The 25,953-nt window shown below is 42.9% G+C and overlaps 1 protein-coding gene across 3 annotated transcripts in view; it reads left to right on the top strand.

The window, feature by feature from the left end:
- SEH1L (SEH1 like nucleoporin) overlaps window positions 1-25,953 on the top strand; it is a 644,021-nt gene that overhangs the window by 521,604 nt on the left and 96,464 nt on the right. For all 3 annotated transcript variants that reach the window (XM_044067186.1, XM_044067188.1, XM_044067187.1), the window contains exon 7: window positions 5,667-5,824. In XM_044067186.1, the coding sequence (XP_043923121.1) occupies window positions 5,667-5,824 (158 nt within the window). The remainder of the gene's footprint in view (window positions 1-5,666; window positions 5,825-25,953) is intronic.

Raw genomic sequence — 25,953 nt, 5'->3', positions numbered from 1 at the left:
ACTCTCAAGCCAAACCCAGACACAGCAAAAACCCTAGGTTTCAGTCCCAGGAGACTCTCAGAACTAAGCAGTGGGGTGCCTCCACTTCCAAATCTGGAAATAACAAGACACCCCCCTATGGTAAACAGTCTCAATGACTTCCTTTTAAAATTATCAAGCACTTATTTAACTGCCCCTTTGGGGGAAAGATTGCTCTTCTTGCAAAGAAATGGGAACTCATAACCCAGGACAAATGGGTTTTAAATATAGTGTCCCAGGGATACAGATTTCATTTCCACATGTTGCCATCACTAAATGGGTGGCCAGACCTGCCCCCAAATCAGTGGGCAGAGGCTCAAAAGCAAGTACTTACAATCTTAAGCATGGGGCGTTTTATTCAAGACTTTTCCTGGTACCCAAAAAAGACAAATCATAGCGTCCAATCCTGGACCTGTCTACACTAAACACCTTTCTGGAGATTCCAAAATTCTAGATGCTGACTCTTCAGTTACTTCCTATGATAGGCAAAAATGCCTGGTTGACAACTCTTAGATTTAAAAGAAGCATACCTGCAAATCCCAATCAGGAATCTTGCAGAAGATACCTACACTTCAAAGCAGGCTACTTGCATTATCAATTCTCTGCACTGCCCTTTGGCTTGTCTACTGCGCCCAGGGTATTCACAAAGTGCATGGCTCCAGTTGTTGCATTTTGCAGGCAAATAAATATTCAAATATATCCATACCTGGACGATTGTCTAATTCAGGCAGAAAACCAGGGCATACTTCTAAATCATCTGGCATTTGTAAAAAGGGTTCTAACTTGTCTGGGGTACACCATAAACAAAAATAAATCACAACTGATACCCTGTCAACAGATTACATTCCTGGGTGCAAGCTTGAATACAACTGCAAAGATGGCTTTCCTCATGCCAGAGAAGCAAATTCATTTGGTAACTTACTTCAAACAAGTGGCCACAAAAACCCTGCTGTCTGCAAGACAAATACTCAAGCCTTGGGGTTCATGGCCTCCTGCATTCTTCCAATTCCATATGCAAGACTGCATATGAGGAAACTACAGTGGTGTTTAAAAAGTCTATGGAGTCAACATTGTCACAGCCTGGAAACAATGATTCCTATCATACCTCGCCTACGCCTGGAGTTCCTATGATGGGCAGAGGCCAGCCACCAAAACAAGGGACTGCCATTCACACTACCCCCTGCTGTCCAAACCCTTACTACAGATGCATCAGACTATGCATGGGGGGCTCACCTGGCAGGGAAGTGCATTCAGGGCAAATGGAACCCAAATCAAATGCACCTACATATCAATCAAAAAGAAATGTTAGCTGTACAGAATGCTCTGACAGCCTTCAAGGACTACATTCTTCCAGGACAACTAATGGTAAAGATGGACAACACCACGGTTATGTGGTACATAAACAAGCAGGGGGGTACACATTCCTAACCCCTCTGCTGACTAGCCATGGCATTATGGAACACAGCCTTGAGCTACCAGTTGCACCTACAAGCTCAATTCCTGCCAGGAAAATAGAATACACTGGCAGATGGACTAAGCAGAAAACTCATGGACCCACACGAGTGGAAACTGGAACCACGGATTTTCAACATGTTGACAAGCAAATGGGGGAGCCCAGACATAGATCTAGTTGCCTCCCCCCAGAACTACCAGTTGGACAAGTTTTGCACAAGGACTCACCACAAACAAGCCTGGAAAGGGGATGCTCTGTCCTTCAGCTGGAAAAACTATCAGTCTATGCCTTTCCCCCTCTGCCTCTGCTCTCCAAAGTTCTGCTAGAAGTCAAACAGGACAAACCAAGGATGATTTTGATTGCTCCAGACTGTCCGCGCCAACACTGGTACCCACTCTTGCGCAGTGTGTCGCAAGTATCTCCATTGCACCTGCCTCAGACCCCTTCCCTGCTGTCTCAGCAGGAGAACCAAATTCTGCACCCTCAGCTTCCAACTTTGAACCTTGCAGCCTGGCTAATCACTTAAATTCACCCTTATCATCCCTCAGGAAACCTGTGATGGATGTCATGTTGGAGACGAGAAGACCTAGTACTAGAAAATCTTATGCTGACAAATGGAAAAGATTCTGTGCCTGGAACCAGTCTTTAGGGATGAGCACAGCAGCAACCAATTTACCTCAGATTTTGCAATACTTAACTGAGATGCTTCACAAGGGCCTGTCTTTTTCCTCTATTAAAATCCTCGCCTCAGCTATTTCAGCTCACTATAACACAGAACCACCCATCTTCTCTCATCCTCTGCTCAAGCAGTATCTCAGAGGGGCAAAGAACTTGAGACCACCCAGGAGAGCTACTACCCCTGCCTGGGACCTTAACTTTGTTTTGGAGAAGCTTACTCTACCTCCTTTTGAGTCAGCTTCTACTGCAGACTTAAAATTTATTTCTTGGAAAACAGCCTTCCTTTTAGCAATCACTTCAGCTAGAAGGATAGCCGAATTACAGGCCCTTATGGCAGTGGAGCCTTACGTCATCTTTCATGCAGACAGGGTATCTCTCAGGACCAATCCATCCTTCATGCCCAAGGTGGTTTCCAGTGTGGCTCTTAATCAGTCCATTCATTTGCCAACCTTATTTCCCAATCCAAAGAACAAAGGGGAATGGATTCTGCATTCCTTGGATGTGCACAGACAACTTAGATTCTACTTGGACAGGACTAAATCTTGAAGAAAATCTGAACAGCTGCTGATAGCATTTGCTGCAGGGGCAGAGGGGAAGGCTATTTCAAAACAAACCATTTCTAAATGGATAAGCCATTGCATTCATTTCTGCTATAAGCACCATGGAAAACCTATCCCCCAGGGGATCAGATCTCCCTCCACCACGGTTGCATCTACTTCTGCAGCCTTTCTCAGAGGTGTTCCTACCAGGGATATTCTAGAAGCTGCTACCTGGAGTTCTGTACATACTTTCACCAAGCATTATCATTTACCAATTTTCTCTAAATTCAGAGCTGGCGTTGCCACTGCTGTCTTGCAGGGCCTTATAGCTGGCCCTAAGGCTGTATAAACTCCTCCTCCCAACCATAGCTTTGGAAATCTACCCAAATGTAATGACTGCAACAGTGAAACACGAAGAACATAGTACAGTTGTGTACACTTACCATAAATGTAGATGTTCAAGTGTATTCATTTTTGCAGTCCTGGTTACCCTCCCTCCAGCCCCCTACTTTTCTCTGGCTATACCTCTACTTTCCTTTACTATGCTTAAAAGCCTTTTTGGTGTATTTGCTTTTGGTTGGAGGTATACATTTGTGTTTTTAATTTTATTTGCTCCCCATTAGGGGGGCACCTGGCATCTGGGGCAAGAAAAACGGATGTAATGGCGTCGGCTGCATGTTTTTATACCCCTGACAACCTGACGTCATGGAAGAAGGGACAGCAACCGACACAGGACCCAAGACTTTGTTAATCAGGCCGACTGAGGGCAACCTGCCAGCAGATTACCCCAAATGTAAAGATTGCAACAGTGAATACACTCGAACATCTACATTTATGGTAAGTGTACACAACTGTACTTTACAAATACATTAAACATCTTAGACAGTTTTGTCTAAGCAGTTACCAATGCTCATCCCATTAACCCATTGGCATTTGTTACCCATTACCAGGTTTCATCCTTGGATTACATGTTGCATACCAACATTTGCTAATATCCTACATTCCTAAAATTTCCTGCAACTCCCGCTTCCAACCATATAGACAAAGTTTGTTGTCTTTTGTTTCAACTGTGAATCTTGTTGACTAATCACTATTGTCGAAATATTTGTGAGTTAAACAGAAACTTTATTTACACAGGTATTGGGTAGTATTTTTGCATGGTTTACAAACCATTAGATAACATGAGGTGGGAGGTGGGCATAATGGTTAAGGTTGTGATGCCCACCACTGCTACCAATATGTGATGGCCATCAGTATGTGATGTCCCATGCTGGGCCATTAATCAAGGAGCCTGAATCCTTACCACTGACACTGTATAGGGACATGCACTTGGAATACAAATGGATACACTCAGTATTTCCAGATGCAGACCTCTCTGCATCAAGCACAATTTCCCTTAAGACTCCCCACTGGTACAGCTGTAGGGTTAGGTCCTCAGCCAAGTGTCTAAGGCAAGTCTTCCAGCACCCTCCTTGTGAACCCAGTGCTCTGTGTCCCTGCCACAAGTAGCTGACACACACACACACACACACATGCACTTTAAGATTTACTTCACACACACACACACACACACACACACACACACACACACCTGGGAAAGGCTGGCACAGATTACCAACTCTACCAGCTTTGCCCAGACTATAAGGTAGTTATCACCGCCACCAGACACTCCACAATCAGTTACTCTAAGGCCCTTAACAAAGGGTGTCCAATTAAATGGTGCAATTTTAATACTAATGCAAATGATAGTAGTTGACCCAGACAGCTAGGTCTTCTGGAGTGGCCCACACAATCTCACCAAATAAATATAGGTACTCTCAAAGGTTAGGTACTTTTTACAAGGACCATCCACAATAAAAGTTTTAAGTATATTTAATAATAAATAAAAGAATATGAAAATATTGAATATATATTTACAGTAAACCACAGACTTCAAATTACAGAAAATATTGAAATTAACATTGAGGGACAGACTCATACAAATAAAGAAAAACAATATCTGAATTAAGCTTCACTATATTCCTGACTAATCTAAAAGAATTACTGTTCCCTAGTTAAGTTACTTACTACCACAAGGCAAGATGCTGTGGGTGAGGGTCTTTTTGGCCAGGTTCCCCAAAACAGAATACTCAATACTCTGAGATTTCTGTTTATAATATCTAAAATATAATTTCCAAGAGGGCTGGCAGAATGACCTCATCTGGTCACCTGATGCTAAGTTCTCGCAGTATTCCCCTTTGAAGCTGTGACAGGAATTTAGCATAGACGGCTACAATACACATCTAAATGTTTAAGACAGTGCCTCTTTTTACTGAGCTAATGAACAAAGGCTTTTTTCCCGGACCAAGAATCTCCGGTCCTATTCAGCACTGGAGGGTGACATTTTAATGGTTTAACAGCTCATTTACATTTCCCTTATTTTTCATTAAAGTAAGCTAGCTGACTAACCATTGTTGTTCCAGTATTCTCTGTTAAAACATATATATTTAATTCAGATACAATAATACATGTACTTTTCTTTTCATTTCAGCAGGCTGCACTGTTGATACATTTTAACACAAGCAAACCTCACAAATACATTTTCAGCGCAAGCATGTGTACAAATGAGTTTGATACATAAATGACATACAGTTCTAATACATTTGTAACACAAGCATTTTATATAAATAAGTTTGATATTCAAAGGGCATATTCTTTACAATACTCCAGCTGGCTATGCTGGCACTTGCCGATATCATCACAAAGGTTTTATTCTCATATGGGATAATTGTCTACGCTTAAAATAGCCCACAAAGGTAGTTAGCCTAGTATTAATTTATCTCACTAAAATCAAAAAAATGTAAACATTTTATGTGCACATAACTAAAGATAACTTCCTTTAACATATGTACATTATTGGTAATTCTTTGTCTTTTATTTGAAATGTAAATTTTAGATGCCTGTGTTGTGAAGCTTTACATTGGTCATTTGTTTTTAAGGAAAGATGTTGGTTCCTCAGGAGGACCAACGAAGTTTGACATACAAACAGTCGCTCAGTTTGATAATCACAACTCCCAGGTGTGGCGAGTCAGTTGGAATATCACTGGTACAGTTCTGGCATCTTCTGGTGATGATGGCTGTGTCCGACTTTGGAAAGGTATGATAATTTAAAAAAAATGATTGAGGTAATTAAAAAAATGACTATTTTGATATACATAGCACATTAATAGTTGCCATAAGGAGGACTCTAGGACACCCTAAAGAATTCTGGTTTTGACATCAGTGTTCTGTGTCATATTTTCTATGTTGTTTTCCCTTGCCGTACTACTACTGTAAATGCTTGATGGCTTCCATAAATTTATTCTTGTAGTTATTTAATTTCTGCATTTGTTGACTAAAGTTTTAACATTGATATTTGTGTGTGTGTGTGTGTGTGTGTGTGTGTGTGTGTGTGTGTGTGTGTGTGTGTGTGTGTGTGAGTGTGTGTGACAGAGAGAGAGACCCAGTGGGGCTGAAGTTTGACACAGTGAATACTGACCATCAGTCCTTCCCAGGTTGTCCTTCTTCAGGAAGGATAAAAAACATTTCTGAGAGCTTTGTTGGACACTGAATGTACAAAGCTGTTCTTGGTCCAGGACAAAGTTCTACAACTGTCAGGTCTTGAACCTCAACTAGAGGGCAAAAGTGAAAGCATACATTTTCTTAGAAATATAATATTATATATAGCTATAAAATATGTCTCCCGCCATCCTCATGACTCTCCTTGTCAGGTTACACAAGATAAAAATTAGTGGCACCTGAAAACCTGTGAGAGCTACATGGGCATTCACCGACAAGGCACAACCCTTGAGCCCCTCCCTCAAAAAGAAATTCAAATAGTGGTCACAGCATATGCTAAGCAACCAAGGAGTATCATTTGTAGTTCCAGAGAGCATCCTAAACATGACCACACTGGCTGCAAATCTATCTTGGTGATATTCAAACAGATAGCCTGGAGATGTAGGACATCTGGAGTCTCTGTGCCCAAAAGGCATATCAGTCTGTTAATCTAATGCAAGTAATGACTATCATAAGCCAAATTCACCTGTAAAAGTCTTGCTTCATATTTTGGTAACTCAGGTGAGGAAGGTTTGTTTTAGGTTGATTTAATATGTACGGCTATACAGTTCTTATGTGACTAGATAATTGTGTAAATGAATTCATTCTGTCATATCAGACTGTATTAAAATAAAATAAAAAAACTAAAAGTAATTCTGCCTTGCTGAGGGTGTCTTTGTGTTCTTTTTTTCCCATTTTTGTTAACTTTATTAAATCTCCACGAATAAAATACCCTAGGGAAGCCAAGAACAAATGGATGACCGGGTAGGCTGCCTTAATAAAGGTACGGTGGGATGTCGGTGAAGAAGCTGGGCTACCGGTAAAGCCTTGAGAAAGGCTGTGCGTACCCGAGCGCTTGTGGTTGAAGGCTGAGTAAAGCCTGAGTAAAGCCTTTAGAAAGGCTTCGTATACAGGTCATAGTTCCAGCTGGTCAGGTCGCCTGGTGAGAGGAACCGCTACTGTGAAATCAAAGATGAGAAACACAGAAAAAACAGGCAAAACAATGTAAATATGGCTCAGCTAAGGAGCTCTTCTCGCCGTGGTAGCAAAAAATCAACGCAGTCGAAGTTCAGATTCTAGAAGGTCGTACTTTATTGAAGTAAAAAGTACCAGAAGTACAATCACCATCGAAGCGTAGTTCCTTAATGGAAAGAGTGATCCTGAGGATTTCCTTTTATACGAGTACCTGGGGGTGTGTCAGTGGGAGCCAATCAAGTGTGGGTGAAAAAAAACGTTATTGTGATTGGGCACAACAACTTGACATCACACCTTACAATCTGATAGGTTAGATACCCTGAGCCAACTCATACATGGTTAGCAGAATCACTCTAAACCTACAATAGTGAAGTTCTGAGATTAGCTAAAATTAGCTAAAAAATGTAGTTAACTAAAAATAGTCTTGCTGGAAAAAAATCAGTCCTTGCTGGTAAAATACATTGTTAGGCTACACTTTTTGAAATCTTCGTGAGGATGGTGGGCGACCTAAAAGAGCATAATAAGCAAAGCTGAGCGTACTAGAGAAATCGCAACAACATGTATGTAAAATAACATGTATGTAAAATAAGAAACAGGCTAGAAAACCAAAAAAATAAGCTAGAAATCCAAAAAATAAGAACCAGGCTAGATATCCAAAAAATAAGATACAGAAACTAAAAAGAAAAACAAAATAGTGAAAAATTCTTAAATAATGGATATCAATAGAAACTAGTGTATTAAGATGTGGGACTGAATGAGGGCTGTTAATTTAAAAAAAAAAACAATCTTAAAAAGGCACTGTTATGTAACCTGAAAAGTTAGTAAGACACGAAAAAAACAGTAATACTGTGAACCATTGTGGATAACATGAAAGACAAAATAAATGAACCATTGACCAAAAACAAATGAGTCTGAATTTGCCAGGGGAAGTATCAGGCCATGGGCTGGAGGTAGACTGGTGAGATCAAAACTGGCTGTCGCACGAAAGGTAACATTTCGTCGGTAAGTCTGTTAGAGGTCCAGACGCAGAGGTTGTGGTATACGGTGTTGTATCTTTCTGAGATACAAGACTGGGGTCAAAGATTCCACATAGTTGAGGTCTGGTCTTTTCCTTGCCTGCAAACGTATTTGCCACTCGAGTTCCCTCTTCTCAAGCAGAGAGTTGTGGTCCCCGCCTAGTGGGGATTTAGGGATGTGTTCAAGAACATGAAATTTGAACATATTGTGTTATAGGTTCCTGAGAGCATGCACTGCCAGCTGGTTTGCCACTTTCAAGTATTTTAAGTCATGTGGGTGTTTTGCTATCCTCGTTTTAAGGGAGTTGACCGTCTTGCCCACATAGAAAGCATTACATTTGGTGCACACTGCCCTGTAAACCACTCCTATGACATTGCTGTTGCCTCTGACATTAGGTGTGTAGTGTCTCCTGCCATTGGGGCAGTAAAAGCCTGCGGCACCACTCATGTGTCTACAGTAGTGGCAGGGAGGCTCACTGCAGGCAAAGGTACCAGGGTTGTCAAGTTTAACTTGGCAGGGGTGTTCCAGAAAGTCCCTAATGCTTCTCCCTTTTCTAGCTATGAAGGAGGGTTTCTCTGGAAAAATGTGGCCAAAAGACCTGTTGTTTGTGATGATGGGCCACTTGTCCATTATGATCTGGATGATGTCTTTGTAGTCCATAGAGAAGTCCAGGATGCAGTTAAACTGGAATCTAGTTTCTGGGGTGGTCTGGTTCCTGGTGTCAGAGCCCTAGGGGCTCAAAGTTGGTGCTGGCTGATGATGGGGTCAAGGATCCTGTTGATTAGCCCTTTTGAGTAGCCTCGGGCTAAAAAGTCCATTTGTAGCTTTCAAATGTTGGTCAAGAAGTCCGTCACATCCTGGGAGACTCGTGCTATATGGATCCCTTGTGATTTAATCACGCTCACCTTCTGTTTGAAGGGGTGCATACTGGTGGCGTGCAGAAAAGTTTACCCTAGTGGGTTTTTGATAGAGGTTGTGTGTCAATGTGGTGGAGCCTTGTTTCTTCCTCAGGTAAAGATCCAGAAATTCATCTCCTCTGTACTTTGCTGGTAAAACGCAGGAATGCGGTGGTGTTGTTGATATAAATGAGGAATTCCTCCAGTTCAACCTGGTTACCCTTCCAAACCAGGAAAATGTCCTCGACAAACCTGTAGTAGCATGCTATGTTGTTAAAAAAGGTGGAACTGTATATGTGGTCCTGCTCCCACTTCCTTAGTGCTGTGTTTGCCAAACTCGGGTCCATAGCTGCTCCCATAGCTATCCCAGTGCTCTGGCTATAGTAGTGCCCATTGAAGTGGAAAAAATTGTTCTTGAGGAGCAGGGAGAGGAGCCTACCCAGGTGGTCTACTTCCCCTGGTATGGCTGTGTGGTCCTTCATGTAGGCTTCAGCCATGGCTGTAATGCAGAAGTCATGTGGGAGTACTGTGTAAAGGGACTCCACATCGATGGTGACCAGGATCCAGTCTCTGTCTAAGGCTATGTCCTTGATCTTGTTGAGGAAGTCCATAGAGTCTAAAATAAAGGACCTGTTGTTTTCTGTGAGAGGTTTTAGGGAATCTACCCAAATGTAATGACTGCAACAGTGAAACATGAAGAACATAGTACAGTTGTGTACACTTACCATAAATGTAGAAGTCCAGGTAGAGAGCTATGGTTTCCGTGACAGAACCTCCACTGGCTACTACAGGTCTATATGGAGGGTCTGCCAGGTATTTGTGTGGCTTTGGTATCCCAAAGAACTGGGGAATCCTCGGGTGGTGGATGGAGAAGAATTCTCTGAGCCCTTCGTCAATTAGGTCCATATCCTCTAGCCTCGAGATTTCTGTTCTTATGTCCTCTTAGGGTGTCAGCACTTGGTTGTGATCTACGCTGTCATAATACTGGTGGTCGTTGTGCATACTGTGGAGCTTGTCATTGTAGGAGGTGGTGTCTGTCACTAATATCCCCCCCACCCTTGTCAGCCTTCATGACCCTTCTTGAAGGGTCTGAGCTGAGTTGTCTGATGGCTGCAAATTCTTCCTTGTTGGTGTTAAAAATACTTTTTTTCCTCCGTTTGCATAAGAGAGACCTGATCTCAAGTTCACACTTGTCCTGAAAAGCTTGTATGACCGGGTTGGGAGGGGGGCAGAAGTTGCTTGGTTTTTTTGAATTTAATAGTCAGAACAATCTGGTGGTCCTGAGGCTGGTCTTTTTTACCATGTTGGTAGAAATATAGCTTTAGCTGAAGTTTCCTCGTGAAGTCGTATGTCTATTATCGTTTTTGGGAGACTGGACCGACCCTGGGGGGCAAAAGTGAGGCCTTTTTGCAGAACCTGTAGCTCTAATTGGGAGAGCGGTGTTCTGGAGTGGTTCCATACCGTGGAGGTTTTGAGACCTGGCCTCTGTGTCTTCTCTTTTCTTTCGGGGTGGGTGGTTGCCCGAGAAATTTCAAGTCCCTCTTGCCTTGCCAGTTGTGGTTCCTCCTCCCCGGTTTATCAACTGTGGGGAGTGTAGGGGGTGGGGCGCAGACCTCTATCGAATGGGGCCCTTGAGGTGGGGTCTCTGAGTCCCTGTGGCTCATCTTGATGCTCATCCCGAGGGAGGGCCTGGCTGTCTTGGTAAGGCCCGAAGCTTGTATCTGTGGAGTCACCGGCATTCCCGGGAAAGTGGTCTGGTCCCTGTGGAGCAGGGGTCCAGGGCCCTCCGAAAATCCCATTGGTGTGGGTCCTGAGAAGGTCCTGGGTTGGCCGACGGGCCCTGAGAAGGGCCAGGGCCTAATGTTGGGGTGTTGGTACTTAGCGTGACCCCTATGGATTTCTGGCTTTCCGATGGACCGACTCGGTCTAATGTAAGAGAGCATTCCTTGTTGGAGAGGGCCATGTCCCTTCTCAGTTTTTTCAGCCTCCTTTCCTTGATTTTGCCCTCAAAGTTGGTGAGCCTGTCCTTAATCATAAGAAAGTGCTTGTCGAAAGAGGGGGGACTATTTTCAGGTGGCCTTAGTGGTCTCCAGGGCTGAGGAAAGTCTCTCTCTGTGCCTCCGGTTGTGCTCAAGGAGCAGGTTGAGCAGTAGTGTGCTAGTATCCTCTAGGGTTTTGTACCAGTCCTGAATCAATTGTGCGTCAGAACCTCTGAAAAAAGGCTTCTTGTAGATGGCGAGGCCTTTTGGAGTGAGGTTAAACTGTATGCATGATGCAAGATAAAAACGTTCCCATTTAACGTAGATAAGGCTTTTTAAGGTGTCCTCTAGTTGCCACATGTGGTCCGATGAAGAGTCCGTCTCTGGGTTGTTCTGCATTGGGTGTTCTAGTTCAGTATTGATGGCTGGGGATGTCAATAGGTCTTGTAACTACCTGGTGTCCATGGCTGTGTGAGCCCTCAGACAAAAATTAGACCAAGGTACGGGTGCTCTTGGTGAAAAATGTCCAGCAGGAAAATGATTGTCTGTGGGACCTGGGTATTCAAGCTCCTATGCAGAGGAGGAAAAATGTCCACGAATAAAATACCCTAGGGAAGCCAAGAACAAATGGATGACCAGGTAGGCTGCCTTAATAAAGGTACGGTGGGATGTCGGTGAAGAAGCTGGGCTACCGGTAAAGCCTTGAGAAAGGCTGTGCATACCCGAGCCCTTGTGGTTGAAGGCTGAGTAAAGCCTTTAGAAAGGCTTCGTATACAGGTCGTAGTTCCGGCTGGTCAGGTCGCCTGTTGAGAGGTACCGCTAGTGTGGCAGCTAGAAATCAAAGATGAAACACACAGAAAAAAAACAGGCAAAACAACATAAATGTGGCTCGGCTAAAGAGCTCTGCTCGCTGTGGTGGCAAAAAATGAACGTAGTCGAAGTTCAGATTCTAGAAGGTCGTACTTTATTAAAGTAAAAAGTACTTTATTAAATCTGAAATTCTGTGAGGGGCTGAATTTAACAATTTTTTTTGATGAATTTGTGATTTTCCCTAAAGAAGCTGCAACAAAACTGCGTCTTTCTAACTTTGTACAAGCTTTCTGCTGGTGAGTCAGCTGAAAGCATGTTTTTTGATGTGTCAGATTTAAACAAAAAAAAAAAAAAACTGAAGACATTGGGTACTAAATAAGTAATTTCTACAGTAAATAATTTCTAGTATATTTAGTTTGGTAGTCACTTTGAGGAGGTTACATCCACAAACAGTAGAACTGCATTGTGATTTTCAAAAAACCCAGGTGTTTCAATTCCACAGCCTTAATGAATCCTCAGCTATTTTAACTGAAATGAACAATGAATAGTTACATTTTTGTTTGTTTTGCATTTGACTGTGGGAATTTTATTAGTGTTTTCATAAAAAGAATCCATTTGCGGCGGTTGAGAAAGACGGTGGGACTACCCAGAACTAGCTTTTGATTTGGAAGAGAGTGGTCTTCAAAATGGGAGATTAATTTGAAAATAAGAGTGCAGCTTTTAATTATGATGATCCTGTTGAAGATACTACTTTAGGTTTCATTTTACAGTTGATGGATAAACTTTTTAGTGGGATACTGCTCATGTATCTGAAGATTTTGTGTTCCTTTGACTTGGTTCTCTCTCTTCCTTCATCTTTCTCTTCCTCTGCCTCCCAAGTATAAATCATTTAAAGTTTTAACAAAAATCAGTTACGTAACTTTATTACTAATTAAGTTTATAGAAAATTGAACTGTACTTCAGAGGATTGTAATCAGTGGTTCAAGACCCTTTCTCCTAACTTAGAACTGATTGACTTTGCTGCAGTTAAAGCTGATGTTCATCGTGTTTCACTGTTGCAGTCATTACAACTGGGTTATCCTGCCGGCAGGCTACCCGCAGTCGGCCTGAGTTCCAAAGTCTAGGTCCAGCGTCAGTTGCTGTCGCCTCCTCCCTGACGTCAGTGCGCCAGGGGTATAAAAGATGCAGCCAATGCCATTTTCTTCAGTCTTTCTTGCCGCGCGGTGCCCAAAGCAAAAGCAGTTCGCAAGTGCCGGTCTGCCGACTCCTGAGATTTTCAAATTCGAATTTCAGATCCGAAGTCTTCATTAAAGCTAAGTACCCCGTTGGGTAAACTTTTTTCTTGCTCCAGACCGATGTTAATAATTGTATTTCTTGTGGGAAGCAAATACCTCATAAGGATTTTCATTCTTGCTGCATTCCTTGCCTAGGCCCTGACCACGACGTTGCTAGTTGTCGGTTTTACGCTAGATTTAACCAACACACTATTAAGTGTCGGTACGATTTTGCATTTCATTATTTTGGCAGAAGATTTAACTATATAATGCCGTCAGAGCAACCGACTACCGGAGTTTATAAAAAGCGCAAAGAAAAGGACAGGCACCCGAGGTCCAAAACTGACGACGAGGCTTCTGCTAGGCCTGTCGCCGGTTCTCAGTGAAGCGCTTTCGCAGCCCCTGACGCCTGCTACCTCAGAGCCACAGGCCGCTTCTGACTGCCATGTGGAGCCGACTAGGCCTCTGGAAACTCAAGGTATTGGACACTCGGAAACTATTCCCTCAGATGGGTCCGGAGCCGCTGAGCAGGCATCGGCTTCTGAGGGTGTTTTCAGGCCTACACAGTTATATGTAAAACCAACTTCAGCTTCAAAGGCAAAGACTAAAGCAGCTCTAAAGACAAAGAAACAAGTACAGCATTCTCCTGGACAGGCCTCCATGCCTAAAAAACAGATGCTTAAAATGGCCGAAGACCTAATTACTTTGATCGGGGGTTCCCATCCCCCTCCTGATAAGTGGCCTAGGCAAGAGATAGAATATGCATCTTCAGATCAGGTTTCCATTTCCTCTGATTCCTCTTCTGACCAGGAATATTCTCTTCCTTCCTATGAGGATTCTGATGCTGAATAATCTATTCCTTCAGCCTCTCCTCCTGAGGATTATTCTTTTGGGGAAACCCTGCATACTATGAGGGAACATTTCCACTGGGAGAGCCAAGATTACTCAGAATCCAAGAAAAGGCTCAGAGACTTCCTTTTATTACCTCAGCACAGGCCCCTTGCTATTCCTCCTGTTTTAGACATTGTAGATGATGTATTTTCAGAGTCCGGACCGTCTCCTGACTCTTTGCCACCAGCTCCTGTTAAGCCAGACAGATACTACAGGGTTCCTGATTCACATAAATTTCTTTATAAAAACCCTGCTGCAGACCCAGAAGCTATCTCTCAGGGTCCCAAAGGGGTCAAGGCGTCCACTGCAAAAAACCCTATACCCTCTGATAGGGATTCAAGGGCCCTGGACAGATGGGGAAAAAGATTTATAATTCTGCTACCTTGGCTGTAAGAGCTTTAAATTGTCAATTTCATATGCTTAAATATCAGCAATATCTAATTTCACTGCTTAAACAAAAAATGTTGACAAATTCAGAATGTGCAAGAAATGCAGGATTTATTGCATGCTGCTGAACAAGTAGGAAAGCATACTTTGCAATGTGGTTTTGATTCTCTAGAGGCCTCTTGTAGGGCCGCTGTTGCAGGTTCTGTCATTAGGAGACATGCTTGGTTAAAAGAACAAAATCTGCCCGATCATGTTAAAGCAAAATTATTAGATGCCCCATTACAACATGATACCTTGTTTGGTGTTAAAGCAGAAGAGGTTTTGAAGAAAATGGAGGACAAAGCAAAATCTATGCAAACAGTCAAGGATTTCTTACAGGTACAGCCTCCCAGATTTAGCAGGAACTGGCCTGCAAAGAATTGGTCTTTTCCAGTGTCAGACAGGCCACAAAGAGGTAGATACAGATGCCCCAGAGGCAGGTCACAGCCCCAAGGCTCATACAGGCCTAAACAATGGGGTGCTTCAACCTCCAAAAGTGAAGAAGAAAAATCACAGCCATACAGGAAGCAGTCGCAATGACTTTTCCCTGCCAGCACCAAGCACTTATCTTCTGGCAGCTCCCTTGGGGGGAAAACTAGCACTTTTTGCTCAAAATTGGCACATGATCACTCAGGACAAATGGGTCTTAAATATCGTATCCCAGGGCTACAGGTTCCATTTTCACACCCTGCCAAGGCCAAACGGTATGCCAGACCTGCCACGCAATCAATGGGCAGAGGCACAAAAACAAGTTTCATCCCTCATGGACATGAGGGCCATTCAGCAAGTACCACAGCAAGAACAGGGATGAGGATTTTACTCAAGGCTATTCTTGGTGCCCAGAAAGGACAAAACCTGGAGACCAATACTGGACCTGTCTATCTTGAACACATTCCTGGACATTCCAAAATTCAAGATGTTAACTCTGCAGCAGCTTCTGCCCATGCTGGGCAAGAAGGCTTGGCTTGTGACTTTAGACCTAAAAGAGGCATACCTGCATGTCCCAATCAGACAATCATACAGAAGATACCTCAGATTTATAGCTGCCTCAATGCATTACCAATTCTCTGCACTGCCCTTTGGCTTATCTACTGCGCCCAGGGTCTTCACAAAGTGCCTCACACCAGTAATTGCTTTTTGCAGACTAAGAGGAATTCAAATATATCCTTAATTGGACGACTGCCTTATTCAAGCAGAGAGCAAGGACACTCTACTACAGCATCTGGCGTTTGTAAAAACATTACTAGTAGGCCTAGGGTACACAGTAAATGAAAAGAAATCAAAACTTGTACCCTCTCAAGAGATAATATTCCTGGGTGCAAGCTTAAATACAACTGCCCAGATGGCTTATCTCATGCCAGACAAACACAGACAACTGACTACTTATTTCAATATGTTGGCAACAAAAACCCAGTTATCTGCAAGAAAAATGCTGCAGGCTTTGGGCTTCATGGCATTCTGCATTCTGCTAATTCCATATGCAAGACTGCATATGAGGAAACGTCAATGGTATCTAAAAAGTGTTTGGACTCAACATTGCCACAGCCTGGAAACAATAATTACCCTCATTCGCTGCCTGCAACAGGAATTTCGATGGTGGGCAAAAGCCTGTCACCACAACACGGGACAGCCATTCACCTTACCCACAGCCAGGCAGACATTAACAACAGATGCATCAGAGTATGCCTGGGGGGCACATATGGCAGGAAGATGTATTCAGGGCACATGGTCCGCAAGTCAAATGCATCTACATATCATTCAAAAAGAGATGCTAGCAGTTCAAAATGCCCTGACAGCCTTCAAGGATCTACTTCATCCAGGACAACTACTGATAAAGATGGACAATACCACAGTCATGTGGTACATAAACAAGCAAGGGGGCACACATTCCTACCCCCTCTGCAGACTAGCCATGATCTTGTGGGACACAGCATTGACTTACCAAGTACATCTGCAAGCACAATTCCTGCCAGGAAGGATAAATACTCTGGCAGACGAACTAAGCAGAAACCTAATGGATCCCCACGAGTGGAAATTGGATCCACAAGTCTTCAGCATGATAACAAGGAACTGGGGATGCCCCAACATAGACCTATTTGCCTCTCCTCACAATTGCCATCTACAAAGATTCTGCACAAGGACTTATCACAAGCAAGCATGGAAAGTGGATGCTCTATCTTTCAGCTGGAAAAACCTAACAGTATATGCCTTTCCTCCTCTGCCTCTCCTCCCCAAGGTACTCCTCAAGGTCAGACAAGAGAAGCCAAAAATGATTCTGATTACCCCAGACTGGCCCCACCAACACTGGTACCCAATCCTAAAGAGCTTGACCCAATGCCCAGCTTGGACACTACCTCATATTCCTCACTTATTGACTCAACAAGACAGTCAGATACTGCACAGCCAACTCAGGACCCTAAACCTGACAGCATGGCGGATAATGTAGCCATTTGAGACACACCTCTTTCTAAAGCAGTTATGGATGTTATTTTGGAGGCCAGGAGGCCTAGCACCAGAAAATCTTATGCATAAAAATGGAAGAGATTCTGTGCTTGGAACCAGGCACAAGGTATTGACACGATTGTTCCAAATATTCCTCAGATTTTGCAATACTTAACTGAGAGGCTGGATAAAGGCCTTTCCTTTTCATCCATTAAAATTCATGCCTCTGCCATTTCAGCTCATTACAATACAGAACCACCTATTTTTTCTCATCCATTAATAAGGCAGTACTTCAGAGGGGCCAAAAACATAAGACACCCTAGGAGAGCACCATTACCTGCATGGGCCCTCAACTATGTCTTGGAAAAACTTACACTTCCTCCCTTTGAGCCAGCCTCTGCAGCTGATATAAAATTCTTATCCTGGAAAACAGCTCTGCTCCTAGCATTAACCTCCACTAGACGAGTCTCAGAGTTACAGGCACTCATGGCTGTGGAACCTTTTATCATTTTCCATCCTGACAGGGTTTCTCTGAGGACAAACCCTACATTTATGCCTAAGGTAGTGACCAGTGTGGCCCTTAACCAAACAATTCACTTGCCTACCTTTTACCCAAACCCACAGAATAAGGGTGAGAGACTTCTGCATTCTTAGGACATTCACAGACAACTACGCTTCTACTTGGACAGAACCAAAGCTTTCAGAAAGACTGAACAACTTCTAGTAGCATATGCTGCAGGATCATATGGAAAGCCTATCTCAAAGCAGACTATTTCAAAGTGGATAAGCCACTGCATTCGTTTCTGCTATTCACAGCATGGCAAATCAGTGCCTAAGGGCATTAGGCCACATTCCACCAGAGCAGCAGCCACTTCAGCAGCCTTCCTCAGAGGAGTACCAACCAAAGACATCTTAGAGGCTGCAACTTGGAGTTCAATGCATACTTTTACAAAGCACTATCACTTACTTCTCTACTCTAAATCCAGGGCAGGCTTTGCCACTGCAGTTCTACAGGGTCTGATAGCCTCTCCTAATCCTATTTAGCACCAGCCTCCCAACCATAGCTTTGGGATTCAACCCAATTGTAATGACTGCAGCAGTGAAACACGATGAACATAGTACAGTTGTGTACCTACCATAAATGTAGATGTTCGAGTGTATTCACTGTTGCAGTCCAGGTCACCCTCCCTCCATCCCCCTTTTCCTTGCTGGGACTTATCTGTACTTCTCTATTCTATACAACCTATGTGGTGTATTTGCTTTTAGATGAAGGAAAAGTTGTTTTTTGGTTATGCATGCTTTTAGACATTAGTGAGCCTACCATTTTAGGGGCACCTGACATCTGGGGCAAGAAAAACTGAAGAAAATGACGTCGGCTGCATCCTTTATTCCCCTGGCACACTGATGTCAGGGAGGAGGCGACAGCAACCAACGCCGGACCTAGACTTTGGAACTCAGGCCGACTGCGGGTAGCCTGCCAGCAGGATAACCCAATTGTAATGACTGCAGCAGTGAATACACTCGAACATCTACATTTATGGTAGGTACACAACTGTACTTTACATTATGTATTAGAAGCTGCTGTTCCCAACTACTGGAGTTATTTAACTTTGTACTTTCCTTGAAAGATAATTTAGTACTTAGTTATTTGGCTGAACGATCACAGTGTTTGCCATTCATATTCACTGATTGATGTTTTGCTATGAGAGAAAGGTAAACAGTAATTAATCAGTGCCTCTGAAATTTCTTCATATTTATTGATATGTGTATGGTTCAGCCATTTCATGCTAAAGGTCTTCATTTACTGCTGTCAGTTAGGAAACATGCTTGGTTAAACATTTTACATAATATCTAAAGCCTTCCCATATCTGCACATGTGCTTTTTGAAACTGACTCTAATGCTTTAATTTGAACTTTAGAAAATAAGGGTAGAGTCAAGGAAACGTCTGGCATGTTTCATGTAGAACTTGATACTCCCTTGGGGCAAGGTAGAAAGCTATCATTTTAGAGTAAGAAACCATTAAAATAGCTCTTTTCCTTTTGGGATTAGGCCTTTAAGTTCAGGCCGCGTAAGGCTGTTCATAGGTTGGTACTAGGTTATCGGCCCTAGGGCCTATGCAAGCCTAGCCATAACAATTCCCTGGATATTTCTTCCCACAATATTTATTTCTCTGGACCCCTGTCTAGCAGGGCGACTGACATGATCCCCGGGGTGAATTTCCTATCTCCCTTCCAATCATCAAGGTTCCTTTTGAAGAGGGCCAGTGAGGCGCTCTGCTTGACATGCATGGGCAGTCTATTCCAGAGTATGGGGTGTCTCTGGGTCAGGAACCTGTCCCTCCATCATGTTTTATTCATTGTGATGACAAGGTTTAGATCCCTGGAGCATGTGGCTCTGAGGGATTGGGATTTCTTTAAGTGGAGCATGTCCAATAGCTCAGGGTTTGACATGGCCATGTATGTTGAGTAGACGATATGCCATAGAGTATAGCTGGAGTTTTTTTAGACGGTCAGTATATGGCATCTGCTTCAGGCCTGTGATTCTTTTAGTGAGGTATTTCTGTGGCCTTTCCAGCTGTTGCAGATGTCTTGTGAGGTACATACCAAATGGGGCATTATACTCTATAATGGGTCTAATAAGGGATGAGTACAGTGGGACAATGACCTCCTTTTTTCTGGATGAAAAGCCCTTAGTGATGAGGTGTGCCACATAGAAGGATTTCCTGACTGTTGTGTTGATGTGGTTATCGAAAGTGAGACCACTGTCCACCTGTGTCCCTAAGTCTCTCATCACACTTTTGATGTTTAGTGTCCTGCCACCTATGTGGTAATTCATGGGTGCATGTTTTTCCCAAAGGGGATAACTATACATTTCTTGGCATTAAGCTTGAGCCCATGACTCTGGCACCAGGCATCTGTTTCTGTAAGGCCCTTTTGTAGAATATCCACATCATTTGGGGATTCAATAATGGCTCCCAGTTTGCAGTCATCTGCGAACTTTGTTAGCCAGAGTCCCTTAGTGTTGGCCTGTACGTCAGAGAAGTAGATGCCAAACAAGAGTGGTCCCAGGACTGAACCCTGAGGTACTCCACTTGTCTGGAGCTGGATTTGGAGTTGGCTACTTTTACAGTCTGGGTTCTGTCAGTAAGCCAGTTGGCAACCCATCGAGTGACATAGGGATTTATGCCCAGCTTAGTAAGTTTATCTATGATTCCAGAGTGGGGGATGGTGTTGAAGGCCTTGTCGAGGTCCATATAGGCTGTGTGGACTGCCTTACCCTCATCCACAGCTCTGGAGACTGATTCAAAGAAGTCAGTCAGATTCAGGAGACAAGATCGGCCCTTCACAAACCCAAACTGGGTGGGGTCCAGTGTTTGAAGGTTGCCAATGTCTTTGTTTATAAGTTCCATGATAATGCGTTCCATGCCCTTGCAGATCAGGCTTGTCAGACTGATGGGACGGTAGTTCCCGGGATCCAAGGTGGATCCCCCCTTGTGGAGTGGAATAACTGTAGCTGTGAGACACTCGGTGGGCATGAAGCCTGAGGTAAGGCTATGATTAAACATGACACTTGGGTGAGGTGCCAGTTCATTTTGTAGTTCATGTAGTACACAGCCTGGGATGTCATCTGGGCCCATGGATGCTGTATTCTTAGCTTTGGAGAGTGCGGTTTCTACCTGTGTGGCCGTGATTACCGGAATTTGGCAATCTTTTGGTATTGAGATGGGCCCTTTAGGGGGTGAGAGGGGGGTGAAGTGGCACTAAATCGATATGCCAGGTTATTGGCAATATCCTTGGGATCAGTATATTTAATGCCGCAATGTTGTAGCTCAGACCAGATCTGAGCATTGCCATTTAGATTCTTGACATAACTATAGAATGCCTTGTGGTTGTCTTTGGAATCTTTGGCAATTTTATTTTCATAACTAGCTTTTGATGATTTTATGAGGGATCTCAGCTTCTTACTGAGGCTGGTGAGGGAGTTTTTTGCATCCTGGGATTTTCCTCTTTTCTGCAACAGTTTCTTCCTTCTGTTGTATAGTTTGTTTATAGCAGGGGACCACCAGATTGGCTTCCTGTTTTTGGAGAAGAGCATCTTGGTTCTATTTGAGATGGCATGATTCATGCACGAGTGGATGTGCTCGTAGAGTGCCTTAGTGTAGGATTCTGCAGTTGAACTTTCAGATCCTGTCTGCTTGGGTGTCGTGTAGTTTGTCACTTCTGACTTCAGTACCATGACGTTGGCTTTGGAGAAGTTTTTTTAAGGAGGTTTCCTTACTGGAAGGTGGGGGTGGGATGTGAAAGTCAAGGGTGATTTGCTTATGGTCAGACCTGACCAATGAGGGGGTGGGATGTGAAAGTCAAGGGTGATTTGCTTATGGTCAGACCTGACCAATGAGGGGGTGACCACTGGTGTGGAGCATCTATCTCCCATGTTGGTAATGACCAGATCTAGGATATTAGAGCCCCTGGTGGGACAATGGATGAGTTGATCCAGGGCATTGGAATTTATGAATTCCAAGAACCGTTGGGAAAAGGAGTTGGTACCCGAGCGAGTAGTTTTCCCAGTTAATGGCAGGGTAGTTGAAATCACCCGGTATTAGGGTGTTTGGTTGTATCTTAATATTTTCCAATATATTTAGAAAGGTGTAGTGAGAATCTTGGGGCATGGTGGGGGATCTGTAGCAAGCTACAATTTGGATTGCAGTCTTACCTAGTGTTAGTTGCAGCTGGAAAATTTCAGATGCATTGTGTTGGGCAACTAGCCTGGAGGTGTGAATATCCTTGATGAATATGGACACTCCTCTACCTTTAGTGTTTCAGTCTTGGTTCTGTGGCCAAAAAGTGTGGTAAGAGTTGTAGCCTGGTATTGCAGGGGTGCTCTCTGGAGCCTTGAACCAGGTCTTACTTCTCAGCCATTGGCTTAAGAGGGCACTAGTAATCTGCATTCTTACAGGGTCAGACTAGAATAATTCAGATAATGATTTATTGCATATCTTATCTCATATATGTAGCAAGGGATCCCTTCTAGTCCACTTTATTGATGTGTGCACATAGACAAACACTGCCTGTCCTAAAGGACCATTATGGTCAGAAACTAAAAAAAAAACACATTTCTTAGATTTCTGGTTATGTTATACACACTTCCAGTGTTACTACAATGGTATAAGTAGTTGTCACGAATTTTTATTCTGTTCTGTTTGTTCTAATGCAGAATTAACTAATAGGGTTGACATACTGGTGCACGTTTGGCTGAGCCGTCTGTTTCCTACCCCCTTGATATACTCTGTGTCTCAGAAGGTGAGATTATAATGTTTTACCCTCTCAGAAAGAGCTCATTTTGAATGCAATGACCAGAATTATATTGGATTGAATGTCAGTCACTTTTTCCCATGTTTTAAATATGGTGTAATGAGCCATTTTTCTTCAGCTACAAATGATAGTAAATAAGGATCATATGCAATGGCTGTATTCTTTGAGTTTAAATGAGAATATAATTGAACATGTTTAAAGTTACTGGTAGTGGCAACCTGTAAGCAAAATGTAAAATATTTTATGATTATCATTGAATCTAATGTATAAAGCAGATATCTGACTTTGTTCTTGGTCTGTTCCTTCTTTATGCACAAGGTTGATGTAATTTGGTGATGTTAGTAATGAGACGATCAGCTGTAATAGTGAAATATCCCTACTTTGCCCAAGTACAGTTAGCCATTTGGGGTTGCTGTCATCCTCTTTCTTGAGTCCTAATGACTGAGGCATGCATATGGGTTGGTCATTTTACCTGAAGTCCTGTATACCAATGGGTTTATTGTCTTTCTGTCAGATGGAGATGCATATCAAAACAATACAACTTGTTATGAAAACATTCAAAACTTGCCAAAAATACTGTACTCTGTAGCTGGTTACAGACAACGTTACAGTCATGGCACATATGCAAGTAAGTATGTGTTCTTAATTTGTTCAAAATAGCCAAAGAATTGTGGAAGCTAGCCAATTTTTGTAGCATGTCATACCATCCAACTGACATTTTTTCACTTTTTGTGAGAAACACAGTTTGTATTGCTACCCCCTTCACTGACCATCAAGCTCTTCCTGGAGACTCTTCATCACATGTGGGTGTAAAGAGAGGACTTTTCCCTCTGTGGGGGATTTGCTTCACAGTACCTCACCTTATGATACAGTGTTGGGGGTATGTTTCAGTTTCTTGGGACCGTTATCCATGGGATGGAGGAGTTTTCTTCTTACCTTCTGTTGGTGGTTAAATTATTCAAAAGCCTGCTGTACCATCTTACCGAGTCCATGCGCCATGCACACACATGCACACACGGTAGACTGCTGCATGTCCAAAGCTTTGCAGAACTGCACACTTGTCTTTAGTCCATTATTCTGCATGTTGTGTCCCTCTTCATCAGATAGACATCAGCATTGCAGTGGATCACACTGTCATCTTCTCTTCTTCCAGTGTGGGTAGGTGAGCTGGTGACAGCCTGTTACTCCCACTGTCCCCTGCTGACTAGCAGTTCTCAAATCACTTGTTAATCCCATCATCTGAGTCCCCCTCCTCACCTCTGCAGAACTCCTCCCTGATGGCTCCACCACCTTCACCCAGTCTGTGTATTTGTTCCACAGTGTTGATAGTCTGGCATCCATTTGGTTCATTTATTCCTGCCCAGGAAGCCCTGTTGGCCTGTCCATTCTCCCAGCATTGAGAGCTGGGTAGTAGGGAACAGGCCACCTTGCAAGTCCTGTTCACTGGTTTTTCCATCCCTCCCCATAGGCTGCTTGCGAACTTGACATAGCACTCTGTTGATGGAGAGAAAGCATGCTGACACAAATGCCTCCTTTTCCACAGCTGCAGGAAGATCCCTATCTGTTGCAACTCAAGCTAACTTGACCACTACAGTAAGGCAGTATACCTACTCACCGGGAGGTGTCACCAGTGTCATGGGCCCAGCATGTCATAAATGTATTCTAACAACAACTTCCATTATAGGTACCCTCATGCATGGTGCGGGCCTCACCATTTGTTTTTTTTCTTTGTTTATTTGTTTGTTTTTACATTATAATCAATATCTTGTTATACAGAATGGCTAGACCAATACCACTGGTTACAGTTTTGACATTCTATTGCTCCTTCACTTTCAACTTTTATAACCCATCCACATTGCAAGTAACTGTTAAGTATTCTGTTTATGTATAACTTATGTAGGTTCAATTCATTTAGCTTCCCCATCGGTAGTGAAAAAATAAGATGAAAAGCTAAAATGAAAAAATGCAAGAATGGTAGAGAGTGTTTCCCGAGCCCTATCACAAATAGGCTGTCTACCTACAGAGGAGCAAACAGAATTGTGATGATTGGAAACTAGAATTATGCATCTTCCAAGAGGTTGTAGGACATAGTTCTGTTTGTCATGAACTACAGCATTCAAGTGATGTTTTGTTTTCCCATTGTCTTCAGCACAGAGTAGAGGATGTATTTTTTTCCTTCAAATAGACTTGGATCTTAGTATGTGCCTTCCTTTCAATCCAGAAGCCACTTCTCAAAGCAAAGCAAGACAAAACCAGTCTAATCCTGAGCGCTCCTTCGTGGCCAAGACAAATGTGGTATTGTCTGTTGAGGACCATGCGCACTAACCCACTGTGGCCGTTAGATGTATGAAAATCTTTAGTCAGTCGGTAGGGAGGGTGAAGTCTTGCATCCCAACCCTGAAAGCCTGAATCTATCAATATGAAGAGAAGAATTCTGATTCCTATCAGTAGTTCATATTTTTCCCAGCCTTACATATATTGAAACTCCGTACAAGAAAAGCTTGTCTTTTAACATACAAAAGGTATGTCACGTGACTGTCCAAAAGACTGGATCCCTTCCATTGTTCTGTTTCAAGATTACTGAATTTGTTTTATTTCATTCCAGCGTATTCATCAGTCAGAGTTCACATAGCTGCAGTATCTGCTTGTTTACTGACATTTCCTCAGATTTCAGCACATCCTGCTGTTAAAGCCTTTCAAAAGGAAGCTTATCTGTATAACCACCACCAAAGATAGATGTTTATTACACTTTAGACTTTGGCTAAATTTATTAACCCTTGAACTTAGTGAATCATCAGAGCCAAAATATCTTTCTTGGAAATCACTTTTTCTAGTTAACTGTTGCATCTGGTAGGAGAATTTCAGAGTTAAAGACCTTCATGTGAGAATCTCTCCATTTGTTTTTCCGCAGTAAGAACATCTTTAAAGATCATAACTCTACTTTCAAGCACAGATTCATGTTAGCAGTTTCCTTGACCAGCCTGCTCAACTGCTAGTCTGCTATACAAATGTGAACTCTGCCTTCACATGTTAAAAGTACATAGGCAGGTGAGATAACACAAAAAGGAGATAAAAAAAATCAGGAAAACTGATCAACTGTTTGCCCCCTTTATAGAAGGGAAAGAAGACATACCAGTAATTAAGCAGACTATGTCTAAATGCCTGACCAATTGCATTGCCTTTTGGTGTCAAATATAATAAGCCTTTAGAAAGCAGAATTACAGATCATTCTGCTGTGGGAGCAGCAGCAGCAGCATATTTCAGAAGGAAGTTTGTCGACTTGCTGAAGGCAGTTTCAGCAAAAGTAAATACATTGAAACTGCCTTTGGGGAATATCCTGAGTAAATTATTTTTAGAGGGGGCAACCCCCCTGCACCCTCCCCATGAGGAGGGACAGTCCAAGACCCCCTCCATAAACTTGTATATACCAACTCCAGGATCACACAACACTGGAGAAAAGGGCAAACTCCATTGTCACCGAATGTAGTTTTGGTGAACTTCATTTGATGTATTTACTTTCGATGAAACTACCTTCAGCAACCTAACATGTAGTCTTTCAGAAATGTACAAGGCATTTTGAAATCTACCACCTCTATACTGCATACTTTTACTGACACTACACTGTAGGTGCACAGTGTAAGGGCAAAACAAACTCTGGCACAGCTT

The sequence above is a fragment of the Protopterus annectens genome, chromosome 3.part1 (assembly GCF_019279795.1).
Source record: "Protopterus annectens isolate FY-2018-M chromosome 3.part1, PAN1.0, whole genome shotgun sequence".
NCBI classification, from domain to species: Eukaryota; Metazoa; Chordata; order Ceratodontiformes; family Protopteridae; genus Protopterus; species Protopterus annectens.
The sequence above is the reverse complement of the archived record's forward strand: the minus strand, read 5'-3'. Positions and strand labels throughout refer to the sequence as shown.